Source organism: Gnatocerus cornutus, chromosome 2 (genome assembly GCF_029298725.1).
Source record: "Gnatocerus cornutus isolate USDA-ARS CGAHR chromosome 2, icGnaCorn1.1, whole genome shotgun sequence".
In the NCBI taxonomy this organism is placed as follows: domain Eukaryota; kingdom Metazoa; phylum Arthropoda; class Insecta; order Coleoptera; family Tenebrionidae; genus Gnatocerus; species Gnatocerus cornutus.
The window spans coordinates 7,585,839-7,611,579 of record NC_142234.1 but is presented as its reverse complement, the minus strand read 5'-3'; the positions used below and the strand labels follow the sequence as shown (position 1 = coordinate 7,611,579).

Sequence of the window (25,741 nt, the reverse complement as noted above, 5' to 3'; positions counted from 1 at the left end):
ATTTTAAATGTGTAGCACACATTGAAACCTTAACATAATTTTACATCATTAACATTATCTTGAATAGAATCAATATGAATATGAATGAATATAAAAATTTAAATTTAGAAGAAATTGCGTTTCATTACACTTTTATTAATTAGACACTAACCTGAACGTTCCTCGTGAAAAAATTGTTAGTAAACAGAAGTACATCGCTAAAGTTACGTATTTGGTCAAATTCGAATGTTAGTTCAACGTAGCCGTTCGGAAAGCTATCATTTTTCCAAGAAATCCACCCGTTACCTATAATTACGAGATTAGAAATTTTACAGAAAGTGTGCCTGTAAAATATTACCTTTTCCGTAACCAATGTCAAGTCTGAAGTTATCAGCTCCGAACTCGCCGTCTACTAGGCGCCCTAAACCTCCTTGAAGTTCGCCCTTTGTGCGATTACCATCGTAGGAGCTGTCATATAGTCCCTGCGAAGGGTCGGAACCTTCAGGGGCGTTGTATGATAAAATCCCACCTGAGAAAATGAAAGGGACACACTTAATTTGTAGTCTTATTTTGAGTTAGAGCGTTTGAGTTTTTGATTGGTCATCAGGTGAAACAAAAAATTGCACTGTGTGTTTGTTTGCCAGAGCATCACATAGAATTTAAAGATAGCAGTGGCAATGAAAAATCACAAATTAGTGTGTTTTTTCGCCTTCAAATGGCATTTTCCGTGAGTAATTCATTCAGCAGGTGAAATCCGCATTTCCTGCAATGCACCATCATCAAACTTCTTCACGTTATTCTTAGTACAATAGAATACGTGTTCACCCCCGGATGTGTATCCTATAACCTGTCAATTCATTGATACGGTCAAGCTATAGATGGTCGTGCAATAAGGGATGTCGATTGCACGAAGTGAACGACGAGAATGCCAGTTGGGCCATAAAAGCAAAATATAATAAACCTTCCATATAGGGATTCTATTTTCCCTTGCCCGTCACGGTCCACCACATGGACCACTCGCAGTTTTAATAATGGATTGCGCGATTCTATGATTTATCAATACATTCCTCGCTGGCTGTGCAATGAAGTTCCCAATTCTATTTGGTATCAACGGAAAAAAAAAAGTTTTATTGGAAGCATATGGGAATGAACTACAACCGACAAAACGGTTTGAAGCTTTACGCTTTTAAATAGCTGAGGGCGCAAAAATGAAAAGTTACCTATAGGTCTTTTTAGTTCATAAAATGTTTTGTTTTCAGTCAAACTATGGGTTCAATGCTGGTTTCATACATTGCATTTTGATTTTCGGTAAATAAAAATTCTGCTGAGTTCAAATTATGAAATAAAATTTGAGCGTTCTATTGAGTATGGTTTCCGCTTTTTCCATTTTTCAGATTAATTCCCGCTTAAATAAAAATACTGTGATGGTTCGACTTTCCCTAAAATTACCGGAAGACATTACTTCGACGGGGTGGACATTTCTTTTCAAATCGGGACTCCGTTAGTTGGTCTGTTAGCGATAAACTTGACTAGTTTATTGAGGAAGCTGTCAAGTGAGTAGATTTTTCTCGATTAAGTCATCGATACTGTGACAAGCGGAACGGGCTTGAGGGCTCACCCGGAGCGCGGCCAATGGGTTCCAGATGTGGGGACCGCGTCGCTGGTCGTCACAGTTATGTAATTCGGAGAAACAGAATTAATCGTCACGTAAACGCTTTCAATTCACGAAATGATCAACTGCGGGTACCAACGGAACACCGAAAGTCGTCAGCGTGTCGCAAACCGCGGATTTGCGAAAACGCCACCCCAGTCGAAGCTAGATTAAGTTAGATTAAGATAATTAAGTTGTACGCGAAATTTGACTCCCGATTCTTCATTAGTACTTTCTCTATTCAATTAGTCACCACCAGCTGAACAATTTGATCCGTTAATCAATTTCCCTGAGGTTTTATGACAGTTTTTGCAAAAAGGGCTTCAGTACCAGTCCCAGTAGCTCCATCTATCTTCGTAGGGTACTTCTAAAGTTACAGGGTGCCTTACCCTAAAATCCGCCAATTGTTGCTAACAATTAGCAACGTGCATGCCATTTTAACCGTATCAAAGTAGCCACTTTAATTCCTGATTTTCTGCAGACCTAGAGTTCAGTAGTACTTTATAGAAACAAACCTTTTAATGAAACACGAAGTCCAAGTCCATAGACAATTAATCAGACAATAAGCAAGGATTCTCCGAATCCGCTGGACATTTTCTTGCATGATACATTCGCCACAATTTCTGTAGATTTGCCAGGGAGTCAAACTAGCAGGTTGAGTTTCAGGTGAGCATGGTGCCGCTCAAATTAATTAATTAGATAAGTAGGGAGAATCGAGTTCATGTACTTAAGACCATGCAGATAGTTCGTGAGCCGGCGTGGCAACTCGAGGAAGATATTAATAAGTTAATTAATGTATTGTAATCAGGGTATGATCGCTAATTAGGATTCCGCAATCAGGGTAAATTAGGAGTCGGGGAAGCCAATTAGGCGAGCCCAGAGTTAATGAGGAGTACTCCGTTCGGGGGAAATGCTTGGCCAATAGCGTGGGCGCGTCGTTTTACAGTAGTTAGGATTGGCCAAGAAGTTAGCGTGGGGTACGACCCCCAACCAAAGTTTTAAAAAGGGCAAAAGGGTCTTTTTTCGAGGAGTTGAGTCGAATTTTCCTTCGTGAATTGTTGACTACCAGATTCAGTGCGAATTTTGTTAAAATCTTTGTTTTTTTATCATCGTTAATTACAACTTTAAAAAAAAAAAAAATCGTGAAGTGCCATCCTTGGAGGAGATTTGTAAGTCGAGCATTTTTTTTTTGTTCTGTTGTTCTTCGTGTACGCATAAACCGTTGCGCCAATCGTCATCGCGGTATTTCAAAATTGAAAGGACACCAAATTTCGGCATCCTAATGTTCGAGGCAACGCGATTGAGAAAAGAACACCAAGGCACTTGGATTCCGGGGCAGCGGTGTATTTGACGTGTAATGGTCGAAGCTTCCCTATTTAAACTCAATTGTTTTTTTTTTAACCTTCCGTACAGTCGCCCGATAATCTATCGGATTGTAAATGTTACCTTTCTCTGGCTAAATTTGCTCCTGAGGTAGAACACCATTAGAAAATTTCTTGTTTAATCTGTAGAACCAAACTTTACCGTCACCGGACGTTAGCAACTCCAGTGCTAACGTGGTTCAATTTTATTCATCACTATGGCTGCATAGACAGTTTTTTTTTTTTGAATCAACTACAATAGAGGATCACATAATCACTTCAGCATCTTTAACTTTAATTTACCGTGTCCGGGAGTTAGATGCCGTGGAGCATTCCCGCCATCACGTAGTATCACGTATCGTTTGATCGGCTAAAGCACATGATGCTGACGATCTCACGTTTGGAATCGCCAAATTTTGGCCTCATCAAGGCAACACTGTTGCCTCACACCCAAATAAGCCATAAGTAATTTGACCCATGAAGGTGGTAATGCATTTGGTATCCGTTATCCAAAAATCATAAACCTAAATCACAACAACGGCACCTTCAGGGCCTGTTCAGATTGTGATCGTATAGGTCCGAGCCTTTGATTGCCGCCTTGCGTATCCGCTGACCGCCCGCTTAACTCTTGACCGCGTTCGTCGCCGTCACCGACCGCCGCACCATGTGCCGCCGTCACCCGTGTCGCTTTGCCAAGCGAACCCAAAGCCGTTCGCCGAAATCCCAACCTTAGCGCTAAGCGTCCTGGAAAACCACCAAAATGCAACCCTTTCAGCTTGCTCTATTGTAGAACTTTCTAATATCTGCAACTAATTCGTAAAAATATCTTTTGTTTAGTGTCTAATTTTGACGACGCTACTGTTCCGCGACTGTACTCAGATTTAAAGTATTTTATTTCATTATCTAAATCACCGCTGAACCCTGAGGGTAGTTTCCGTTCTTTCCCACAATTTGGGTCAGCTAATAAACTCAACTTTCTTTCCTCCATTTGGGGGTACATATCTTTCTGTTTGAAATTCAAACCTTTAAGCCGACGGGAAGAGACCGAACATGTTCAATTACCCACTACCTGTGATAATCCAGAAAACTTAAAGTCCGACGCGAGACCGAAACAAAAATAAGTAGTTAGGGAGAAGCCTTCGGGAGACATAAATTAATTAGGGTGAAGCCTTCGCGAACATCGCACGAGTCAGTTAGGGTGAAGCCTGCGCGGATAAAATGAGTTAGGATGAAGCCTTCGCGTACAGGAAATCCCACGCTCGTAACGTAAGGAGACTCCTAGGGGAAGCACAGCCCTGTGGATAAGCGATCTGCCCGAATTTATTTAAGTTCGTGGTTTTTTTTTTGTTTTATTTGTAAATAAACTTAAGTGAAGTGTGCCCAAATCTTTCATTTCCTTCTGCAACAGCGGCCTTGCTGTAATCTGGTTACCCGGAAGACCCCGAGTTGTCTTCCGGAGAACACAACGAATTTCCATCGAAGATGAATTTCTTTTTTTGATTTAAAAACACAACGTAGCAATTGGGTCCGTTCTTTGAATTTCGATCAGGAAAACGAGTACAGGACGATCGTGGTAGACACAAATTATTTGTAGGACCAAAAGGGTCAAGGCTAAGACGAATAAAGGTTAATTTGAGAATTCTTCCGCGTGTGTCTAACAGGGTAAGGTAATTTTGGTGGAGGCGCTTGTGTAAGTATTTTGCGGACCCTCCTGAAATTACCGGCGTGACCAAACCACCCAGGCCAGACGGTCCGGCGACTGTTACATTTGGTGCCGTGACCAGGATAGCGTAGGAGACCACGCTTTGTAGAAGGAAGATGGCACCGAGAAAATTGAAAGAGAAAACACCGAGGCAAACCGTCGGCAGCGCGCCGACGTCCAAGGCCGTACCGCCGCTGAGGGAAGAAGTCATCCAGGTGGTGTCGGAAGCTCCGAAGAAGCGAGGACGAAAACCCAACAACGAGAAACCACCACCACCAGACAATTCCGAAAAGAAGACGGGTGGAATCCCGAAATGGTTCAAAACATGGGCGGAAAACCAGAAAAAGGAACAAGTCCTTTGGCGCCAGGAAATCGAAGAACTGGTGCATAACACAGTGAGGTTCATTACCGAGACTGGGGGCGAGCAACCAACTCCAGTTGAAGAAACCCCGGAAGTGGGGGCGACCGTCGAGACCGTCGCGTTGGTCCACCAGGTGGACGTTCCAGAGTCCACGCCGACTCCCAACCCTTCTGAAACGAGACCGCTCACCAGCTTGCAGACCGAATGCAGAGGCGATCTGTTGGAAGTGGCACGGATTCTCAAGACTGCGATGGCGGCGTCCGCCACGACACCCGAAAAACCAGTCTTCGACGGGCAAAAGGGGAGAAATCCTGTGGAGTTCCTCAGGAGAGTGGAGGCCCAGAGCAAGGGGCTGAGTCTGGACGACTCAGGCACCTTGGAAACCGCGGTGAGTCTGTTGAGAAGGGATGCTTTTCACTGGGGCAGCCTTTTTCAGGGGAAGTGGTCCACGTATGCCGACTTTAAGCGGGATTTTCTGGACTTCTACTGGTCCCCAGCAAAACAACAAGAACTGCTCCAGAAAATTTGGTCAGCAAGGTACGATCCGTCCAAGGGAACTATGATGGCCCACTTTGCACAGTTCGTCCACAAAGCCAAACAGCTGACTATCCCACTGTCCGAGGAAACTTTGGTAGGAGGGATCATGCAGCATTTTCCGCTGGAAGTAAAGAGAGTGTGGGCTAACAACAACCAGAACCGGATCGAGGCGGCTGCAGCGTTCTTGATGCAGCAAGACACCGCGATCCAGCAGGAACAACGGCAAGACAGTGTAGAGGAGAGTGGAGAGCTACCTCGAAACGAACGACGGCCTGATGACCGCCGAAATCCAAGAGGCAACCAACCCAGATTCGGTAACCGCCCGAATCAAAGGGGGAATCAACAAAGGGCGAATAACCGCCAAAACAACCCACGAGGAAACCAGCAGCGACAACCGCGTTTCGGCGACCGCCAAAACCAAGGACAGAACGAAGCGCGACCCCAACAAGCTCGTAACAACCGACAGGGTAACGCTCGAAACGAAGGGCGCTACCAACAAAACCGCAACCAACAGGCAGGAAACGCTGGAAACCAAGGCACAGGTTCAACGAACAACAACGCTGAAGTCCCAAGGAATTCGGGAAACGGGGGCGTGTCTCAGAACAGGGCCTGAAGAGACACGACACCAGGGCTGGCCCGTCGCCACGGCAAAGACACCAGGAAGTCGAGCCGGAACACGTAACCGAAGGGGCAAAGGGTAAACGACGAAGATTGACACCCGAACATCCGTCTCGAGCGGTGTTAACCCTCAGTTACGGGAGACATGGAGATGATGAGGCAATCCCAGTCCTGTCGCTCTACGAGGAGGACGCCCTACACGAGGAAGAACAAGCTGAGCCAGCCAAATTTCGAGTCCTGCCGGAAATCGAAATCGAAATCGAGTCACAACCGTTCACAGCATTAATCGATTCGGGGAGCGAAGTGAGCTGCGTTGCTGAAGAAACTTGGGCTACGATTTCGGCAGGGAAACAAATTCCAACCCTGCCAGTAACCGCAATACAGCTTCGAGGAGCTGTTGGACAAAGAAGTTCGCGAATTGTGTTACAAGCGCTCCTGAAAGGAAAACTCGGATTGGAACCTTTTGAGGTAGTGATGTTAATTGTGCGCAACCTAATCAAACCGATAATTCTTGGTGCGGATTGGTTAAGAAACAACAGTGCGCAAATTGATTTCCAACAGTGTCAGTTGAAAGTCGCGATCGGAGGAAAAATTGTGACAACGCCATTTGTGAAAAGTGCACGAGTTCGCGAACCCGCGAAGAAAACGGTACCTGACAACGACGTCTCCATCGCCACAGTGACGAAGGAGGCCACAAGTCCACTTAACACTCTAGAGGAGTTGCGACAAAAGGTGGACACAATTGGTTTGGGAGACCGCGAAGCGTCAAGACTCCTGGAGATCTTAATGAAGCACCGCCGTGTATTTAGTAAAGTCCCAGGGTTAACAGACAAGTACACACACACGATTTTAATGCACGAGCATACGCCCTTCATCAAGAGACCGTATCCGGTCCCGTTCGCATTAAGGCCGGAAGTGGATAAAACGATGAAGGAAATGGTCGACCTAGGCGTGATTAGACGGGGACCATCGCCGTACGCCAGTCCGGTGGCGGTCGTGCCCAAGAAAGACGGGACCGTCCGGATTTGCCTAGATGCTCGCATCATCAATTCAAAAATGGTAGCGGACACCGAAGCACCGCCAGCGACCGAAGAACTCCTCCACAGATTTGAAGGGGTTAAGCACATGTCCACGATCGATTTGAGGGCATCCTACTGGCAGATTCCGCTATCGCCAGAGAGTCAGCAATACACCGCCTTTCTGTACAACGGCCGAAGCTACATGTACCAAGTGCTACCATTTGGACTCAAAACTGCTGTCGGATCTTTCAGTCGTGCCATGGACCTAGTTTTGGGGCCAGAAGTGCGCGAGTTTACTACGAACTACGTGGACGACCTTCTGGTAGCGTCACGTGACCTAGAGGAACACTTGGAGCACATAGATCAAGTGCTAACAAAACTAGAAGAGGCGAAAATGACGGTGAACTTAGAAAAGTCATCGTTTGTGAGATCAGAAGTCAAGTTTCTGGGTCACATCTTGTCCATCGATGGGATAAAACCAGATCCGGAGAAATTGGTGGCAATTAGACAATTTCCGACCCCACAGAAGGTGAAACATCTACGTGCATTTCTGGGGTTATGCAATTACTATCGAAAGTTTTGTCCGGGATACAGTGAAGTAACGGGTGGTTTACTACATCTGTTGAAGAAAAGGGCGCCTTGGAAATGGGGGCGACGAGAAGAAGAGGCCTTCACGAGAGTAAAAGACATGTTTTTAGAAACCGTCGTGTTAGCACAGCCGCGACCTGAGCTAACACTTTACGTTCAGACTGACAGTTCAGGGTTTGGTCTTGGAGCAGAGTTATACCAGCTGCTTCCAGAAGGACAACGTGGGGCAATCGCGTTTGCGAGTCGTTCACTACGTGGCGCCGAACTAAATTACACCACCACGGAGAAAGAACTTTTGGGAGTTGTGTTCGGGCTCACGAAGTTCCGAACTTACCTTCAGGGAAGAAAGATCGTGGTGAGGACCGACCACAGAGCGCTAAAGTTTCTGAAGAGATGCCGTCTGATGAACGAACGACTGACGAGGTGGACACTCATCCTCGATCAGTACGACTATGAAGTTGAAGTAGTGAAAGGAAAAGACAACGTCGTGGCCGATGTGCTGTCTAGATTTCCTTTTGACGGCAACGGAGAAAACGAGTATCCACGAGAGCAACCTTTGATCGCCTTCTTCGAGGTGGAGGACACGCCAAACCTCGTGGAACTACATCGAACCCTCGCGCAGAAACAACGTGAAGATCCGGAATTAGCGAAAATTTTCGACATCCTGGAAGGAGATGGTGTAGAGGACACCCACCAGCGCGTAAGGCAAATTTATCAAATCCATTCTAATTGTTTGGTCCACAGGTGTCCAAAAACTAAAATATCACGCTTAACGGTTCCACGACAACACATCGAGGAACTCGTATGGTACCATCACCGGTTGCTAGGGCATTTTGGGCCAGCCAAGGTCCACGCCGCCCTAAGACGCGAGTACCATTTCCCGAAGATGTTGGCAACCGTGAAAAGGGTTCTGAGGACATGCGACCTGTGCCAAAAGACGAAACATCCCAATCGGAAAGCACAAGGACCATTTCACCCCATCCTGGCGCAGCGACCCGGTGACCTCGTATGTGTCGACTTCTACGGGCCACTACCTGCAGGACGTGGGGGAGCAACATACGTGTTTGTGGTGATAGACTGTTTCTCCAAGTTTTTGAGACTGTACGCTCTGCGACGAGCCACAGCTAGAGCAGCCGCGAAACAACTTGTTGAAGACTACGCCACATATGTGGAAGTACGGTGTGTTTTGAGTGATAGGGGAACCCAGTTTACGTCAGGACATTGGCAAACCAGGTTAAATAGTGCAAACATTCAAGTACGACACACATCCATCCGACATCCCGCATCGAACCCAAGTGAAAGAGTGATGCGTGAATTAGGTCGAATTTTCAGGGCATACTGCCAAAAGAAGCACTCGAGTTGGGTGTCCCACCTAAAGAACATTGAACAGTGCTTAAACAACGTGTGCCACACAAGTACCGGCTTTTCGGCACATGAGGTGTTGTACGGCGAAAAACCACCGACACCATTTGACGCAATCATACAGAAGTTCCTGCCGCCAACACGACGTCCAGATATCGAGGAGATCCACGACGCCGTGCGAGCTCACCAGGAGAAGCAAGCACAACAACGACAACGACAACAGAAGGGCGAAATAATCCAGTTAGAGGTCGATGACTGGGTTCTACTTCGCGAAAAACCGGTTTCCTCAGTCGAAGACAAGGTGTACGCCAAATTTCTACCTTTGTACTCGGGTCCATATGTGGTGATTGCCAAACCACATCCAAATACCTGCCGACTGATGGATGCGAAGACAAAAGAGACGAAAGGGGTCTACAACGTAGCCAACTTGAAAGTGTATCATCGGGCTCCGACGACACCAGGTTCAAGTTGAGCAACAACCTGCCATCACTAAGAAATTTTGTTCCCCGGGGATCGACTTCGACGACCCGGACAACAAAAGGGGGCGCGATGTGATGGTTCGACTTTCCCTAAAATTACCGGAAGACATTACTTCGACGGGGTGGACATTTCTTTTCAAATCGGGACTCCGTTAGTTGGTCTGTTAGCGATAAACTTGACTAGTTTATTGAGGAAGCTGTCAAGTGAGTAGATTTTTCTCGATTAAGTCATCGATACTGTGACAAGCGGAACGGGCTTGAGGGCTCACCCGGAGCGCGGCCAATGGGTTCCAGATGTGGGGACCGCGTCGCTGGTCGTCACAGTTATGTAATTCGGAGAAACAGAATTAATCGTCACGTAAACGCTTTCAATTCACGAAATGATCAACTGCGGGTACCAACGGAACACCGAAAGTCGTCAGCGTGTCGCAAACCGCGGATTTGCGAAAACGCCACCCCAGTCGAAGCTAGATTAAGTTAGATTAAGATAATTAAGTTGTACGCGAAATTTGACTCCCGATTCTTCATTAGTACTTTCTCTATTCAATTAGTCACCACCAGCTGAACAATTTGATCCGTTAATCAATTTCCCTGAGGTTTTATGACAGTTTTTGCAAAAAGGGCTTCAGTACCAGTCCCAGTAGCTCCATCTATCTTCGTAGGGTACTTCTAAAGTTACAGGGTGCCTTACCCTAAAATCCGCCAATTGTTGCTAACAATTAGCAACGTGCATGCCATTTTAACCGTATCAAAGTAGCCACTTTAATTCCTGATTTTCTGCAGACCTAGAGTTCAGTAGTACTTTATAGAAACAAACCTTTTAATGAAACACGAAGTCCAAGTCCATAGACAATTAATCAGACAATAAGCAAGGATTCTCCGAATCCGCTGGACATTTTCTTGCATGATACATTCGCCACAATTTCTGTAGATTTGCCAGGGAGTCAAACTAGCAGGTTGAGTTTCAGGTGAGCATGGTGCCGCTCAAATTAATTAATTAGATAAGTAGGGAGAATCGAGTTCATGTACTTAAGACCATGCAGATAGTTCGTGAGCCGGCGTGGCAACTCGAGGAAGATATTAATAAGTTAATTAATGTATTGTAATCAGGGTATGATCGCTAATTAGGATTCCGCAATCAGGGTAAATTAGGAGTCGGGGAAGCCAATTAGGCGAGCCCAGAGTTAATGAGGAGTACTCCGTTCGGGGGAAATGCTTGGCCAATAGCGTGGGCGCGTCGTTTTACAGTAGTTAGGATTGGCCAAGAAGTTAGCGTGGGGTACGACCCCCAACCAAAGTTTTAAAAAGGGCAAAAGGGTCTTTTTTCGAGGAGTTGAGTCGAATTTTCCTTCGTGAATTGTTGACTACCAGATTCAGTGCGAATTTTGTTAAAATCTTTGTTTTTTTATCATCGTTAATTACAACTTTAAAAAAAAAAAAAATCGTGAAGTGCCATCCTTGGAGGAGATTTGTAAGTCGAGCATTTTTTTTTTGTTCTGTTGTTCTTCGTGTACGCATAAACCGTTGCGCCAATCGTCATCGCGGTATTTCAAAATTGAAAGGACACCAAATTTCGGCATCCTAATGTTCGAGGCAACGCGATTGAGAAAAGAACACCAAGGCACTTGGATTCCGGGGCAGCGGTGTATTTGACGTGTAATGGTCGAAGCTTCCCTATTTAAACTCAATTGTTTTTTTTTTAACCTTCCGTACAGTCGCCCGATAATCTATCGGATTGTAAATGTTACCTTTCTCTGGCTAAATTTGCTCCTGAGGTAGAACACCATTAGAAAATTTCTTGTTTAATCTGTAGAACCAAACTTTACCGTCACCGGACGTTAGCAACTCCAGTGCTAACGTGGTTCAATTTTATTCATCACTATGGCTGCATAGACAGTTTTTTTTTTTTGAATCAACTACAATAGAGGATCACATAATCACTTCAGCATCTTTAACTTTAATTTACCGTGTCCGGGAGTTAGATGCCGTGGAGCATTCCCGCCATCACGTAGTATCACGTATCGTTTGATCGGCTAAAGCACATGATGCTGACGATCTCACGTTTGGAATCGCCAAATTTTGGCCTCATCAAGGCAACACTGTTGCCTCACACCCAAATAAGCCATAAGTAATTTGACCCATGAAGGTGGTAATGCATTTGGTATCCGTTATCCAAAAATCATAAACCTAAATCACAACAACGGCACCTTCAGGGCCTGTTCAGATTGTGATCGTATAGGTCCGAGCCTTTGATTGCCGCCTTGCGTATCCGCTGACCGCCCGCTTAACTCTTGACCGCGTTCGTCGCCGTCACCGACCGCCGCACCATGTGCCGCCGTCACCCGTGTCGCTTTGCCAAGCGAACCCAAAGCCGTTCGCCGAAATCCCAACCTTAGCGCTAAGCGTCCTGGAAAACCACCAAAATGCAACCCTTTCAGCTTGCTCTATTGTAGAACTTTCTAATATCTGCAACTAATTCGTAAAAATATCTTTTGTTTAGTGTCTAATTTTGACGACGCTACTGTTCCGCGACTGTACTCAGATTTAAAGTATTTTATTTCATTATCTAAATCACCGCTGAACCCTGAGGGTAGTTTCCGTTCTTTCCCACAATTTGGGTCAGCTAATAAACTCAACTTTCTTTCCTCCATTTGGGGGTACATATCTTTCTGTTTGAAATTCAAACCTTTAAGCCGACGGGAAGAGACCGAACATGTTCAATTACCCACTACCTGTGATAATCCAGAAAACTTAAAGTCCGACGCGAGACCGAAACAAAAATAAGTAGTTAGGGAGAAGCCTTCGGGAGACATAAATTAATTAGGGTGAAGCCTTCGCGAACATCGCACGAGTCAGTTAGGGTGAAGCCTGCGCGGATAAAATGAGTTAGGATGAAGCCTTCGCGTACAGGAAATCCCACGCTCGTAACGTAAGGAGACTCCTAGGGGAAGCACAGCCCTGTGGATAAGCGATCTGCCCGAATTTATTTAAGTTCGTGGTTTTTTTTTTGTTTTATTTGTAAATAAACTTAAGTGAAGTGTGCCCAAATCTTTCATTTCCTTCTGCAACAGCGGCCTTGCTGTAATCTGGTTACCCGGAAGACCCCGAGTTGTCTTCCGGAGAACACAACGAATTTCCATCGAAGATGAATTTCTTTTTTTGATTTAAAAACACAACGTAGCAATTGGGTCCGTTCTTTGAATTTCGATCAGGAAAACGAGTACAGGACGATCGTGGTAGACACAAATTATTTGTAGGACCAAAAGGGTCAAGGCTAAGACGAATAAAGGTTAATTTGAGAATTCTTCCGCGTGTGTCTAACAGGGTAAGGTAATTTTGGTGGAGGCGCTTGTGTAAGTATTTTGCGGACCCTCCTGAAATTACCGGCGTGACCAAACCACCCAGGCCAGACGATCAACGACTTTTACAATACTTTAAATATGAGCCCGAAGCAATTTGAGATGTCTAATAATTACATGCAATAGCAATGATTGTAAACGTATATCAAGAGGTAATCACGTTTACTTGTGTAAAATCTAATTAAGTCGACTCTTGGCAGTTGTATGCAAGAAACCGAACGCTGAGTAACTAAGTGTGTCGCGATTATGTCTACCTAATCCGTATTATTCGAATTAGAACGATAATTCAGTTTGTGAATGGGCGACATCTGGTGTGGTCCTTCATCTTATTTTGCCAACGCCGTAGCTTATTTTGAAAATTGTGTCTTCGAGATTGCACATAGAATTTAATTAAGAGGGTGTTTATAATCGTTGCAGATGTGGATTCGATGTCGTTGACTTTCCTAATTAGACAAATGAGTAATGGGTTAAGTTAAAAGGCGATGTCATGCAAATAATAAATAGAATGTAATTTGTGTCATGTTTCCATAAAATTAGTCCAGGAAGCTGGATTAATTAGTTAATAACAAACCAATTCGTTATTTTCCGAGTGCTTTGCTTTTTTCATTTTGTTTAAATACAATAGAATACAAACTTTTCTAACTTTTAGCAATTTTCAAAATGAAAATTAAATCGATTTCATGGCAGATATTATATCGTTGTTTGGTTATAAATAATTAATAGCTGAATATGTACTTTTTTATTTTTAAAAATAGAACATTAGTTGCATGTTTAAATTGTTGGTCTTTTTTATTGAAAGAATATTTTATCTAACCCCCTTCTCTCTCGAAGCAATGAATGTAGGCGTACTAATATTTCATAATTCAAATATACCTGAATGTATTATGTTGGCGTTGAGACGGAATCGATATAAAAATGATAAAACATTATTTATTATTAAGTATTAGTTCCATATTTTCACACAAGCAAGCAAGCAAGCAGGTATTATTAAAATTCCTTTATATTTGATTAGTCTTATTGTGTGTGGGTTTGTAGTGTTGTTTATTTTTTATATAAATTGCAATGTATCTATCATCATTTTCTATATATTTATTTGGCCATTGTAGTAGCTATTTTTACTACCCTCATTTTATTATGTGATTACCAAAATATTGAAGCATTTTTTAGCTACATGAGAAATGTATTAATATTTCAAAAGTGTTTCTAATAAAATAATTATAGTAGAAAGGCAAATAATGTAATGTCGTGTGTTTTCTATTTATATAAAGTTTATTTTAGGAAAAAATATATTTATGCATATTAATCATAACGCAAACAAAGATTTTAACTCCAATATCAAACAACGCAGTTTGATATAATGACCAAATTTTGCGTTACGAAACGTCACCGTTTCCGAGAAAAAAATGATTAAAGTTTTCTGCAAAAACAGGTGCTTGGCACTGCAGACACTAGTTCAAGTTCACTGTCAGTCTAGGGTATCGAAAAGATGAGAATAAAAACGCTAACAAACAAGTGGCAAAAAATGCCTTTATCCGGAGTTCTCCTCAGTTTAGCAATAATCGTGGTAGAGGAATGTGGGTTTTACAGTGCCAAATTGTTCAAATTTGGATTATTTTGAGTTCTTTGCCAGCGGTTTCTTCAAAGTGATAAACTTAAAGTTATAAAAAGTGTTTTGTTTAGGAGTGAACCTGAATTTACGCGTGATGACATTGTGGATTGTCCACTGGAGGCCATTTGGTCATTTTTCGTAATAAGGTAACTTTTTCATTATTTCGTTTCTAATTCAAATTTCGGTTTGGTCCACAAAGCGAGTCGGAAAAAGTCACCTTACGATGCAATAGAGATAAAGATTCACATCAAACAAACTAATTTTTCGCCATACTCAATTTTTGAAACGTGTCTTTCTTTAAAACCTGAATTAAGCAAAAATTAAACACTCCGATAAGGGTGAACGTAAACGTTTTTAGTTCGAACAGTTTTTGCAGTCTTTTGGAAACAGTGGTTAAATTCAGTCCCATAAGCGTCGAATAACGGGTAATCCTAAAGGGTTTTGCCCCATTCGAATTTCCAATTTTTTTGCAGAATTATTATTTACAGCTGTGTCTGATATTGTGGTTAAAATCTTTGCACTTTTTTCGGGTACACCCTGTATATGTAATTTCGAGAACCCTTCGCCCTTTCATACAAAGAATAAAATGTAAACCTATTACTCTAAAAAGTAACAATTATTACAGAATATGTACGTCTTAAATAATATTTTTTGACTTCAAAAATTTAACTTTTTGGGCGATAACGTTGAAATTAATTATTTGCGCCTGCTACCATTTGTAGGTATGACTTCAACTCCGTTGAGAATGCTTAGAATTTTTGAAAAATTTTTATAAAAAAAAGTAATTAAATGGGTCTTCTGTATTTCTAATACATCCCAGGCATTAATTAGGGTATAAAGTTATATGTGTATGAATATGATTTCCATTCAAATTTCTAAAGACGTCTAATTTAACACTTTGAATCTGGTAAAATTTTGAAGAAATTAAGAATTTTTATATTAAATTTTTGAGCAGGTATTATGCTTTTGGTACACTACAACTATAATTGGATAAAAATTAAAAAAATTCTTAAAGACAGCTTATACATGCAAAATACAATATACCTATTTATTTTTGACCAGGTTATTTCTAAAAAAATATTAACTTGTGTTTTATCTTCCGGAAATTTCACCAGTTTTTGATTTAGCTGTTTTAAATAGAAATAAAATATTTTAAAATTAGAATCTAATTGTAAGATGAGATAAAAACTCGATATCTAAAAATATAAAAATTTCAAAATCGAGAATTTTCAAAATCATAACACAAAATTTATTATGTAAGTATCTATGGCTGATGATTCAGCAGTCAACACCACACTGCCTCATTATGTTTAATGTGAAACACCATAACTTGATATGAATAAAATCAAGTTAGATAGCTGATACCTAATAAGCTAATGTTTAAATCATGGCGCGAATTGACACTTTGGTTTAGGGTTCGCAATAGCCCGTTCTGCAACAACGTGACTGTCTTGTAAACTATTCATGAAATGTCACTCAAAGTACTACTTCCCTATTAATTATGGATAAGTTAAGTAGTGGATCACACGCCGTGGTCTCTCCGAGATGTAATCTACCGTCTACAGTAAGCGCTGTTCTTGACACTGATTAATCGCAACTCCGGCGTATTATAAAGGGGTCATTTACATGCCGCAAGCTGACTTTTTCTTGTTATTTCAACCAAATGATTTCTATTCAATGTTTACTATCGATCCCTGAGTAATTTTTAATAGTAGCGTTGTTCAACATCTACCAGAGCAAAAAGCGATCAATACAGTTTAGCTACTTTACCTTCATATGGGCATCCCAAAAGTTCTATTCGTAAGCAAACTGTCCTCCTGTGGACACTGTAGGGCAGAATTCGCATTTTACTGGCGAATACAGGTGGCATTAGTCGCTGACTTTCCACGGATGCTGTGTCACTGTTGCCTCGTAATATCTGAAAGTTTCAGACGTTTTAATTTTAGTATACATAGAGCTGTAAGAGATATAAATTGCATATTACTCCGAATATTATAGAAAAATATGACGCCGTAATGTTGGTCTTAAGTGCATTCATCTATTACTAGTATAAAAGTTGTTGATGTGGAAAAAGAAAGCTAAGGGCTTAGATGACTCACGAAGCATTTAACACGAGCTTGAGGGAGTGTTGTTTTATATTGCTCCAACGTAAAAAATAAATGTAACGTTGCAACATATTTTTTAACAAGTTTAAACTTTAATTTCGCATAATGAAGAAGGAAAGAATGTTAACAATTTTGTTCAGTTCGTATTGATTCAGTTTTAAAAAAACTGACAGTAACATGTTTATGACACAACATAACAAACCACTTTATGACCTAGTTGTGTTATGGCATCCCTCTTGATTTATGTAGGTACAGTTCAAAATTATTTTAATGCTGACACTATTAAAATTGCATGTGCACGTCTCGGAAATAGGTACTCTCCTTTTTGACTGTTTATTTCAATCACATTTTTTATTTATTTAAACGCTTTCGCCGTCTTTCATTTTCTTTTGTACACTTATCAGGCACACACAAATTGCTGTCAGATGCTTTTTCCAAGAATGATTCTTTTCTTGGATTTTCTGTCAGGCTTGAAATACAAAAAATATGTAAGTTAAACTAAAGAAAACGATTTTCAGCAATGAAACCAGAATAAAGGCCCTAGTTAAACGATATAATCGTATTGTATTTGCTGACAGACAGTTTGATGAGATTAAGGTCTTGAAATATCTCGACTTGTTTTGTGTGTCTGAAAACCAGCTTTCGGTTGCTTTAAAATCAAATTCTCATGTTTGGCTTTTACTCGTGAGTTTAACAAACACTTTTGTTTAATGGAAGTCAATATCTAGGAGAGGAATTTGTTTTATTTTAGGGACTAAATTATTTTACTCAATTTTGATGGATCGTCAAGTTTTGAGCGATTAATTTTTCAGCTATGCTTTTAAAGTATGAAAAATATATCCACTTTTATGAGTTGATTATAAATTAAACTATCGTTTTATCTTGCATCATATAAAAAACGAAATTTTTTCCGTTTGATAATTATCATTATAATTTGAGTTATGTTGCATAATTATTCTACAGCAACAAGGAAACTTACCCACTTAGACTCATTAATGCAAAACGCTTTAGTATAAAGCTGTTTGTCTAAACTTAACTACAGAATTTTACTTAGAGAGGAAAATTTAATTAAAGTGTCGATAAATGCCAGCTATTAGCAACAAAGCCTTACTCAACATATACATATGTCGTGAAAGCCAGGATTTCAATTACTAACATCTAGTAAATTACTCGTGTTTCCATCTACAGTGAACTAGTCTATTATTTTCAATTAGAACTTTGCATACACATTTATAATTTATTAATTCGACCCACAATTACGAGACTTAATGACGATCATGGCGAAAAAATGTAAATTTAACGCAAAGTTGTGTGATTTGTTTATATCTCTAATCTAAAAAGGGTTATTACGATACCAAGATAAAACAGCAAAGTTGTGTATTGGGGTCATGAATATCTCGTTTTGAAAGAGGAAAATCGTTTTTGTGCTGATATCCAGACGCATTGACCCGAACGACGGTCACTGATGGGACGGCTGATCACGGATGTTTCCGCAAACTGAGTCGAAATTGACTCGTAACGATCAGAATATTCGCTTGCGTGCTGCTTTGATAGTTGGCGATTTGTGGAAGTCACCGTTTGATACAAACAATCAAGATAAAAATATGTTGCTTGCGTGGGTACAATTGCATTGCTTTTAGGGGTATCCATAATATTAATTGGATATAATTTGTTAAGAAACTAGGTACACAAAACTTCAAATTTCGACGTTAAAATATACAAGTGTCAAGTCAGTCTAATGGTTATTCTGAATCAAATTTCCTATGTTTGTACTTGGAAGTTTCACTGATCAATACCAATCACTCAATCAGAAATGTTAATTAGCAATTATAGAAAGCTGATATATGCGATTGCGATTAGACGTTATGGGCTTTTATTCATTGTATAGTATTAGTATTTTGATTTCGATTTTGATTTCGTCGCTTTAAAAGTCTCATTAAAGCACTGTTTTTCATTTGTTTTCGATGGTTAATATACTCATTGCCGCATTGTTTTGTGAGTTGGTACTGCTGTCACTTGCTTGTCAAAACTATGAGATTCATCCAATATAACCGTCATTTCACTTGAATGGCGTTTCACCAGCTTAGCTTTTCTGGTAAAATGCCCCTAAATGGAAACTTCAAATTGTGTTATTTGAAAATTATGCCTTAACTGAAAAAATGTTAAGTTATAATTATAAAACAGTCTAGCGCACTTAAGTCCTTTTAATTTTTTAACTTTTTTTATACACAAATCACTTTTAAACTTAAATAGCCTTCTGATTTTGAATGGAAAACCCGTTTTGCTACATCAGGTCAGGGTCTAGCGACTTTCTTAAATTAAACATAATTGTTTTGGGGTATACAAAAAACCAATCTTTTTTTTCAGTTTTACTCAAAAACTTTAATTTTTCTTAATTATTCTGTTAATTTCCTATTGCAATATTTCACTGAAAAGACTAAGATTTTGTCTTTCTGATCCATTAACAAGCACATTGTTATCTCTTATCTTTTAAGTTTTTAGAAAACCATAGTAAAGTTTTGATAACTTCATAAAAAAATGCGAATATTTAAAAAATGATTTCTGAAGTTATATTAGAGCTTATAAATGCAAACAAACACTGAACTGTTCACAAACAGTATTTTATTTTTACAACTTAATACAATTATTTTATCAGGGCCAGGCAGATTTACTGAAGAATATTTTTTATATTTATAATTCAATTGAATCGAAAGAAAAATGCGAAAAGCTCTCAAGTGTATTCTGAAAGAAACATTTTAGCTATAAAAGGACACTATTGAAAACACAAACTTTTAGTACTTATTGTAGAACAACAATTAATAAACATATTCCAAAACAACATTTCTTCTTAAAATCTATTTGTTTGTTGTTCGATTTTTATATGTAAAACCCATATTATACTTTTCGTTCAAACAACAAAATTGAGGTTATCTTTAATAAATATGTACCAACATAAAAATCTCTAGACGCTGAACTATAATTCTAAAACAAGAATGATTATGTCTTTACTCTTTTTATCTTTGTTGTAATTAGTAGTTCTTTAGATTTACCGATTTATTTTGTCTTGCTTTTGAGCTCTTTTACACGTTTTTACGAGCTTTACATTGTAAATTTTGTTTGGATATTCCTGCTCCTTATTTAGACCTACTTATTCCAATATAAAGTTTTTAGAACATTTATTCGTTTTGTTAAACTTACGTTTACATTAACAAATACATTAAGGAAAATTATTGATTCTTTCTTTTTTCAAAAAAGTTAAATTTTCAAGGAGAGTAAATACAGACTCACTTACATGCTAGGGTCATCAATTTGTCGTTACCGCCAATATACTATTTTTGTAAACAGTCGTTTTTATATTTACTGTGAATAACTCCGATCGAAAATTTGCTGGTTATCCTGATGAACATCATTTCAATAACGAGGTAAATTTAGATACTGCCGATCGACGCCCACGTGAGCTTAGCCAGTATTAGCCTGACATTGATTATTATTAACGAAATAAGAATATTTAATACTTGCCCCAACATTTATTATACATGTATTCCACTAATTCTCGGATATTTCCATAAATAAAAGCTTTTTTACGATCTCTACAATAAATATCATGTTAAATAAATTGACTTCTTAATACAAAAGCAATAACGAACTACTAGAACATAAAAGCATGTCTAAAAACTTATTAAACACGCTAACTCATTACCGGAACAAAACCGCTCAATTAATGAGTGAATAGCTTGCCTACTTCCAAATATCTATATCAACAGACATTATAAATTTCTTTATGTATGGTGTCTGAAAAAAATTATGTTACTGCACACTCATCGAGGCTATCTGTACTGTCAAAGTCAATATCCTGACGAGTTCGCGAACTTCAGCAACAATTCTTAAGACTTTAAAGTCAAAAAAATATATTGAGGAGCTTACTTCAAAGACTACTTCAGAACAATTCTTGGAGAATATTACGATTGCCTAACCTCGGGCTTGCATGACGTGTACATGTCTGTCATAGATAAGGATATTGCATCTGCATTAGTGTGGTCGCACTGAAAGAGAATCGGTTTCAATTACAGTACGCTCTATCCAAAGCATGCATAACCCGAATTTTTATGTATTATTGAAATAAAGTTGGCAATAAAAGTAAAACTAGCATTCTATCGATTTACTATTTGGATTGATAAATAAATGAAATGTTTGGCATTTTTTAATTCCAAAATATTTTAGAAATCGTCTCTTTATTCCCAAGTAACTAATGTCGAAAAACGAATTACTCCAGCCACTCAAAAGAGTTGATGATTTATTGCGATAATCTTAATTAAAATGAATTCAGACATAAAAAATGTTGGAATTTTTGTAATAAATTAAATTACTTAATTTATGAATTAGTAAAACACGTGATCGCAATGCTAATTTTTTAATTGATGGTTATAAAAATAACTGAAATGGTCAATTTTTCTGTCGTACACTTTGGTAAAATAGAAGTTATTTATCGTTTCAGCAGTGTAATTGTTAAATACTGCGGTGAATAACACATGTTTGCACATTATGTTGCTGCAATTGCGATTTATTTAAACAGGATTTACATGTGAACATTTATCAACCTATAGCAGTTTTATTAGTTGTTAAAGCCAAAAACACTATTTATACGAGTGAAGCAACGTTAGATAAATTAGTCACAAATGGTGCAATTAATGGAAAATTAATTAATGCATCATTAAATATTAACACCAAAAGTGTCAAAATGGTGGATGCGCCGGGATATTTTTTACCTGTCCATGTATATTGTGAATATGGTTTAAAACTGTGTTTATATTTTCCTGCTTTATTTGTTTTACTTGAAACTTTGTTTAAACCAAAAGTTTGTTTTCGAATTCAAACACTTTGCGTGCTTAAACTTTCACAAGTTTAGTTGCAGAAAACTGAGTTACTCGTTCCATTCCCGAAATACGTACATTGAAATATCGATTGATTTAAAAATTGCATAATCTGGCCCCTCATTCTATTTAAATGAGAGAGTGCGCTTAGAGATAAATTTTTAATAAAGTACTCCAAAACTTTTTCCTGAAAAATAAAGTATCGCTTATTTTTGCATGGTTTATATTTTTGGTACCAATTGATTTGTATAAATTTGTAGTGCACTTGATGAGATCTTTTGTGTGAATTAATAATATCGGGAACCTTTCTACATTTCCGTTCGCTTATTTAAATTGTCACCTGTTTGTTGTCCCATCGTTTGTATTCTTTCCATTCTGTTAATCCAGGTCTCCAATACTCAACGGTGTACTCCTCGGCATATTCTTGACCTCGACCTCTGTCGTATCTTCCTTGAGTTTGTACCCCTGTGACTACGTGAACCTCACCTAAATCTACTTGTAGATATTCTCTAATTCCTCTTTCCACTTGTTGTTTTGGGCACCAACCTCCCCCTGCTTTCTCTACGCGGAGCCTGAAAAAGATTAATGACAAATCAATGAATGCGCTCTTTAAAAATTAAAGGTAAAAATAGATAAATTCGCCGCCGTCTTTCGTGACATAACTGTTGAAAAATATTCGAACTGAACGGAGCTTCATAATAATACGTATCTTGCTTTGATGATATGTAATTTTAGACGTACGCTTGGGGAAAGTCAGACGATTGTGGTCGTCATTTCTAATGCATTTTAGTAGTGAAATATAAAAAATGAGAGTGCAGAATTTACAAACGTTTTAAAAATGAACAAAATGTGAGTTTCTACAAAAATATTCTTTTTTTCCATTGTATCCAAACAAGAGAATTGGCACACATATCGTACGCGTGGAATTTTTTCTCTTAGCAGTTTGTACTTTTGGTCCTTGTTATTGTTTCATTCAAGAAAAAAAAAAGGGTGAGAACTGCGCCACTTGCACTATTGAAGGACTTGTTTATCCAGGTTTATAATTTTTTCAAGTGTGCAGCAATGAGAACCATGCAATTTCAACTTGGATTTACGATTAATTTATTTGACTTAGTTTTCTTGTGGACAGAGTCGCGTCTGTGGAATGAAAAATATGAGCATGTAATATGATCAACTTTGTAATTCAACTGGTACAGCAGCACTCTCAGCATAATTAAATTTTCCCTCACGTTTAAAACTATCTCAATAGTAAAAACAAACTGAATTATTTTAATTTAGACTTTACAGTCATGTAAATGTAATCTAAAAATGTGTTATGCATAAAACAAGCTGCAGCTTCATTTGTTCTTTTCGTCACGTCTCTGTCAATATTTTTGGTCACGTAGTATCAGGTGCAAGAAATGATACACAGCAGCGTTGGCGAAGTCTCTAGAGAGAAATTAGACAAATTCATGAGAGGAACACTGAAATGTCCTACATCCTGAAGGGAAACAAGCTTCTCTGACTAATGAGAACTAAAGCCCGGTCCCAACGCGTTAGACCGGTTCGCGCAACTAATGGAGTTTTAAACAACTTATTGGTCCATTACGGGTTATTCTGCATGCGCTGCTTACCAATTATCGCTGCACCCGTTGCAGTGGCTCTATGTTTACTGGAAATTGTGCCCTCAATTGTGGGTAGCCTATTTTCTAACCCAGTGGGAACCACTTAACAATTTGTGGCTAAACCACTGAACTACATACATTGTTTGGAACGTTAATCGATGATTCAATTGCTTGCCATTGAATACCAATTACTAGATAAATACTTTATTATTCATCAAATGACAGGCATGTTTGGAAATGTGGGTGAGACAATTATGTAGAAACATTCGTCACAGACACTATTACTGTTAAATTTAACTGCAAATTGAACATTCCACATTTTTATAAATATAACGAGCCTATTAAGCTTCATGTAAATTTCTAATTGAGACAAAATTTGTTAATAGTGCAGTTTATTATTAGATCCAGAACAATCTGTATATAGTAGCCAGCTTTTACCATGGCGTACCTGACTTTTAGAGTCGAATATTATCTTATTGCACTCATAATGTGGAGGGTGTAAACAGGCTATTGTGTCCGAAAATTAAAATTTACGACATCTCCTAGTAGGTAGAAAAATGTGGACCCGTGCCGCTTCCAGGTATTAGCGCGGGGGCTCAAGATGATTGTTGATCCCTTCACCGTGTTTTTTTTTAATGACGTTGATAAGCTTTTAATTTTTGTTTATTAATTTAAATTTTAAACAAGTTAAAAAAATCGAGGGCTATCAAGTTTTCAAAATTTTACAATGAGATCGAAAAAATTAGCATCATTTTAATGTTGGAACGTGTATTTTACATAATTATAAAGAATTTTTTAATTACTTTTTGACATGGCAATGTAAAGCAACCTTTATTGTCATTGTGACTTACATACAAAGTAAATTTCTGACACTTGCTGTGCCGTTTATAAATTTTAAGGTTATAAAGACAAAGGACAGTTTACAATTTTTAAACATCAATCAATTTGATGTGAGAAATTTTAATTTCGCAATAGTAATTCAAAATTTAATATCAACAAGATGTCTCTGAATTTGCGAAATAAATTATAAACATTCGTTTCCTTCTCATTGTTTTTTCCCAGAACGGTACCATTTGCACTCGAATTTGACATACGCAAAATTAGATTTCTACCACAATCCAATTTTGCTGTTTAATTAATCCACAAATAGGTAGTTTCCAGAATCTTTTGTAAGAAGTCTGTTAAACTATTTGTGCTTAATTCTTTAATTTTTACAAAAGTGGGGACTTTAAGTCGAACATTAAAATGTCGTTAAACTAAAAGGTTTTTTTAAACAATCTATTTGGAGTGGTAATATGTATAAAGACGACCGGTAAGTATGAAAAATCATTTTGATGTTAACTGTTTGGCGAATTTTGTTCACTTTGTTTTCTTTACAACCTATTTCATGATGTGGCAACCATGAATCAACTTCAATCTAATAAAGAAGTTTGAAAAATTTATGTCTCTCGGGTTTTTCAAATTAATAAACAAAAATTAAAACTTTAATAACGTTTTTAAAAGAAAACATTGAAGGGATCAATAATAATAATCTCGAGCTAATACCTGGAAGAGGCACGGGTCCACCTTTTTCTACCTACTTGAAGACGTCGTAAATTTTAATTTTCGGACACAATAGCCTGTTTACACCCTCCACATTATGAGTGCAATAAGATAATATTCGACTCTAAAAGTCAGGTACGCCATGGTAAAAGCTGGCTACTATACACTTGATAGCCGTTGAGCTGTAGAATTAGATCGATAACTGTTTAAACAAGCTCTTTAAGTTGATTCTGACATTACCTATTACCAGCACTTATTTGTGTAAATGTTTATCTTGAGTAGGTGATTGAAGAATGAGTAGCGTCATACTAACGAAGTTGTAATAGTTCATTTTAAATATCACACATTATAACGTACATCCATCTTGAGTACATTTTCTGTTGCGTTAATTACCTCCTTGCAGTTGAATGCATTTGTTGACAGAACGTTTACAAAGGAGAAATCTGTTTGTAAATAGGACTATAACATGGTAAATGCAAATTTGTCTTGTTTCACTTGTTCAGTTGATATGGTTTTAATAAAATTATTATGAGCAGTACTATAATTTTAATTGTCGAGATCGAGACTGCTGTCTGAGAGGAATTTTTATTTATTGCCGATTCCACTAGTCAACAAGGTTTTGTACTGGAGAAAAGGGAAATCATTTCTAACATGGAATGACCTGATTTTGAATCTGACGTTCGTTTTGCTCCATTATCTCATATTATTGAAAAATATTATTTCTACGATATAATATGTACTGCAAAAATATTAATTTTTCCAATTACTATTAATAAAATGTTCGTTTTATATGTACTATCGCGGAAACAAAATTTCGAACATCAAGTTGATTGATGTTTAAAAATTGTAAACTGTCCTTTGTCTTTATAACCTTAAAAATTTATAAAAGACTCAGCAAGTGTCAGAAATTTGCTTTGTCACAATGGCTATAAAGCTTGATTCACATTGCCATGTCAAAAAGTGATGTTCGAAATTTTGATTCCGCGATGGTATA

General features: G+C 38.7%; 1 protein-coding gene across 2 annotated transcripts in view; it reads right to left on the bottom strand.

Moving 5' to 3' along the window:
* The window catches only part of LOC148178479 (discoidin domain-containing receptor 2-like), a 59,425-nt gene that overhangs the window by 7,573 nt on the left and 26,111 nt on the right, over window positions 1–25,741 (bottom strand). For both annotated transcript variants that reach the window (XM_088030556.1, XM_088030555.1), the window contains exons 4-7: window positions 21,942–22,173; window positions 16,396–16,543; window positions 338–508; window positions 152–285 (exon numbers count right to left, since the gene is read on the bottom strand). In XM_088030556.1, the coding sequence (XP_087886682.1) occupies window positions 152–285; window positions 338–508; window positions 16,396–16,543; window positions 21,942–22,173 (685 nt within the window). The remainder of the gene's footprint in view (window positions 1–151; window positions 286–337; window positions 509–16,395; window positions 16,544–21,941; window positions 22,174–25,741) is intronic.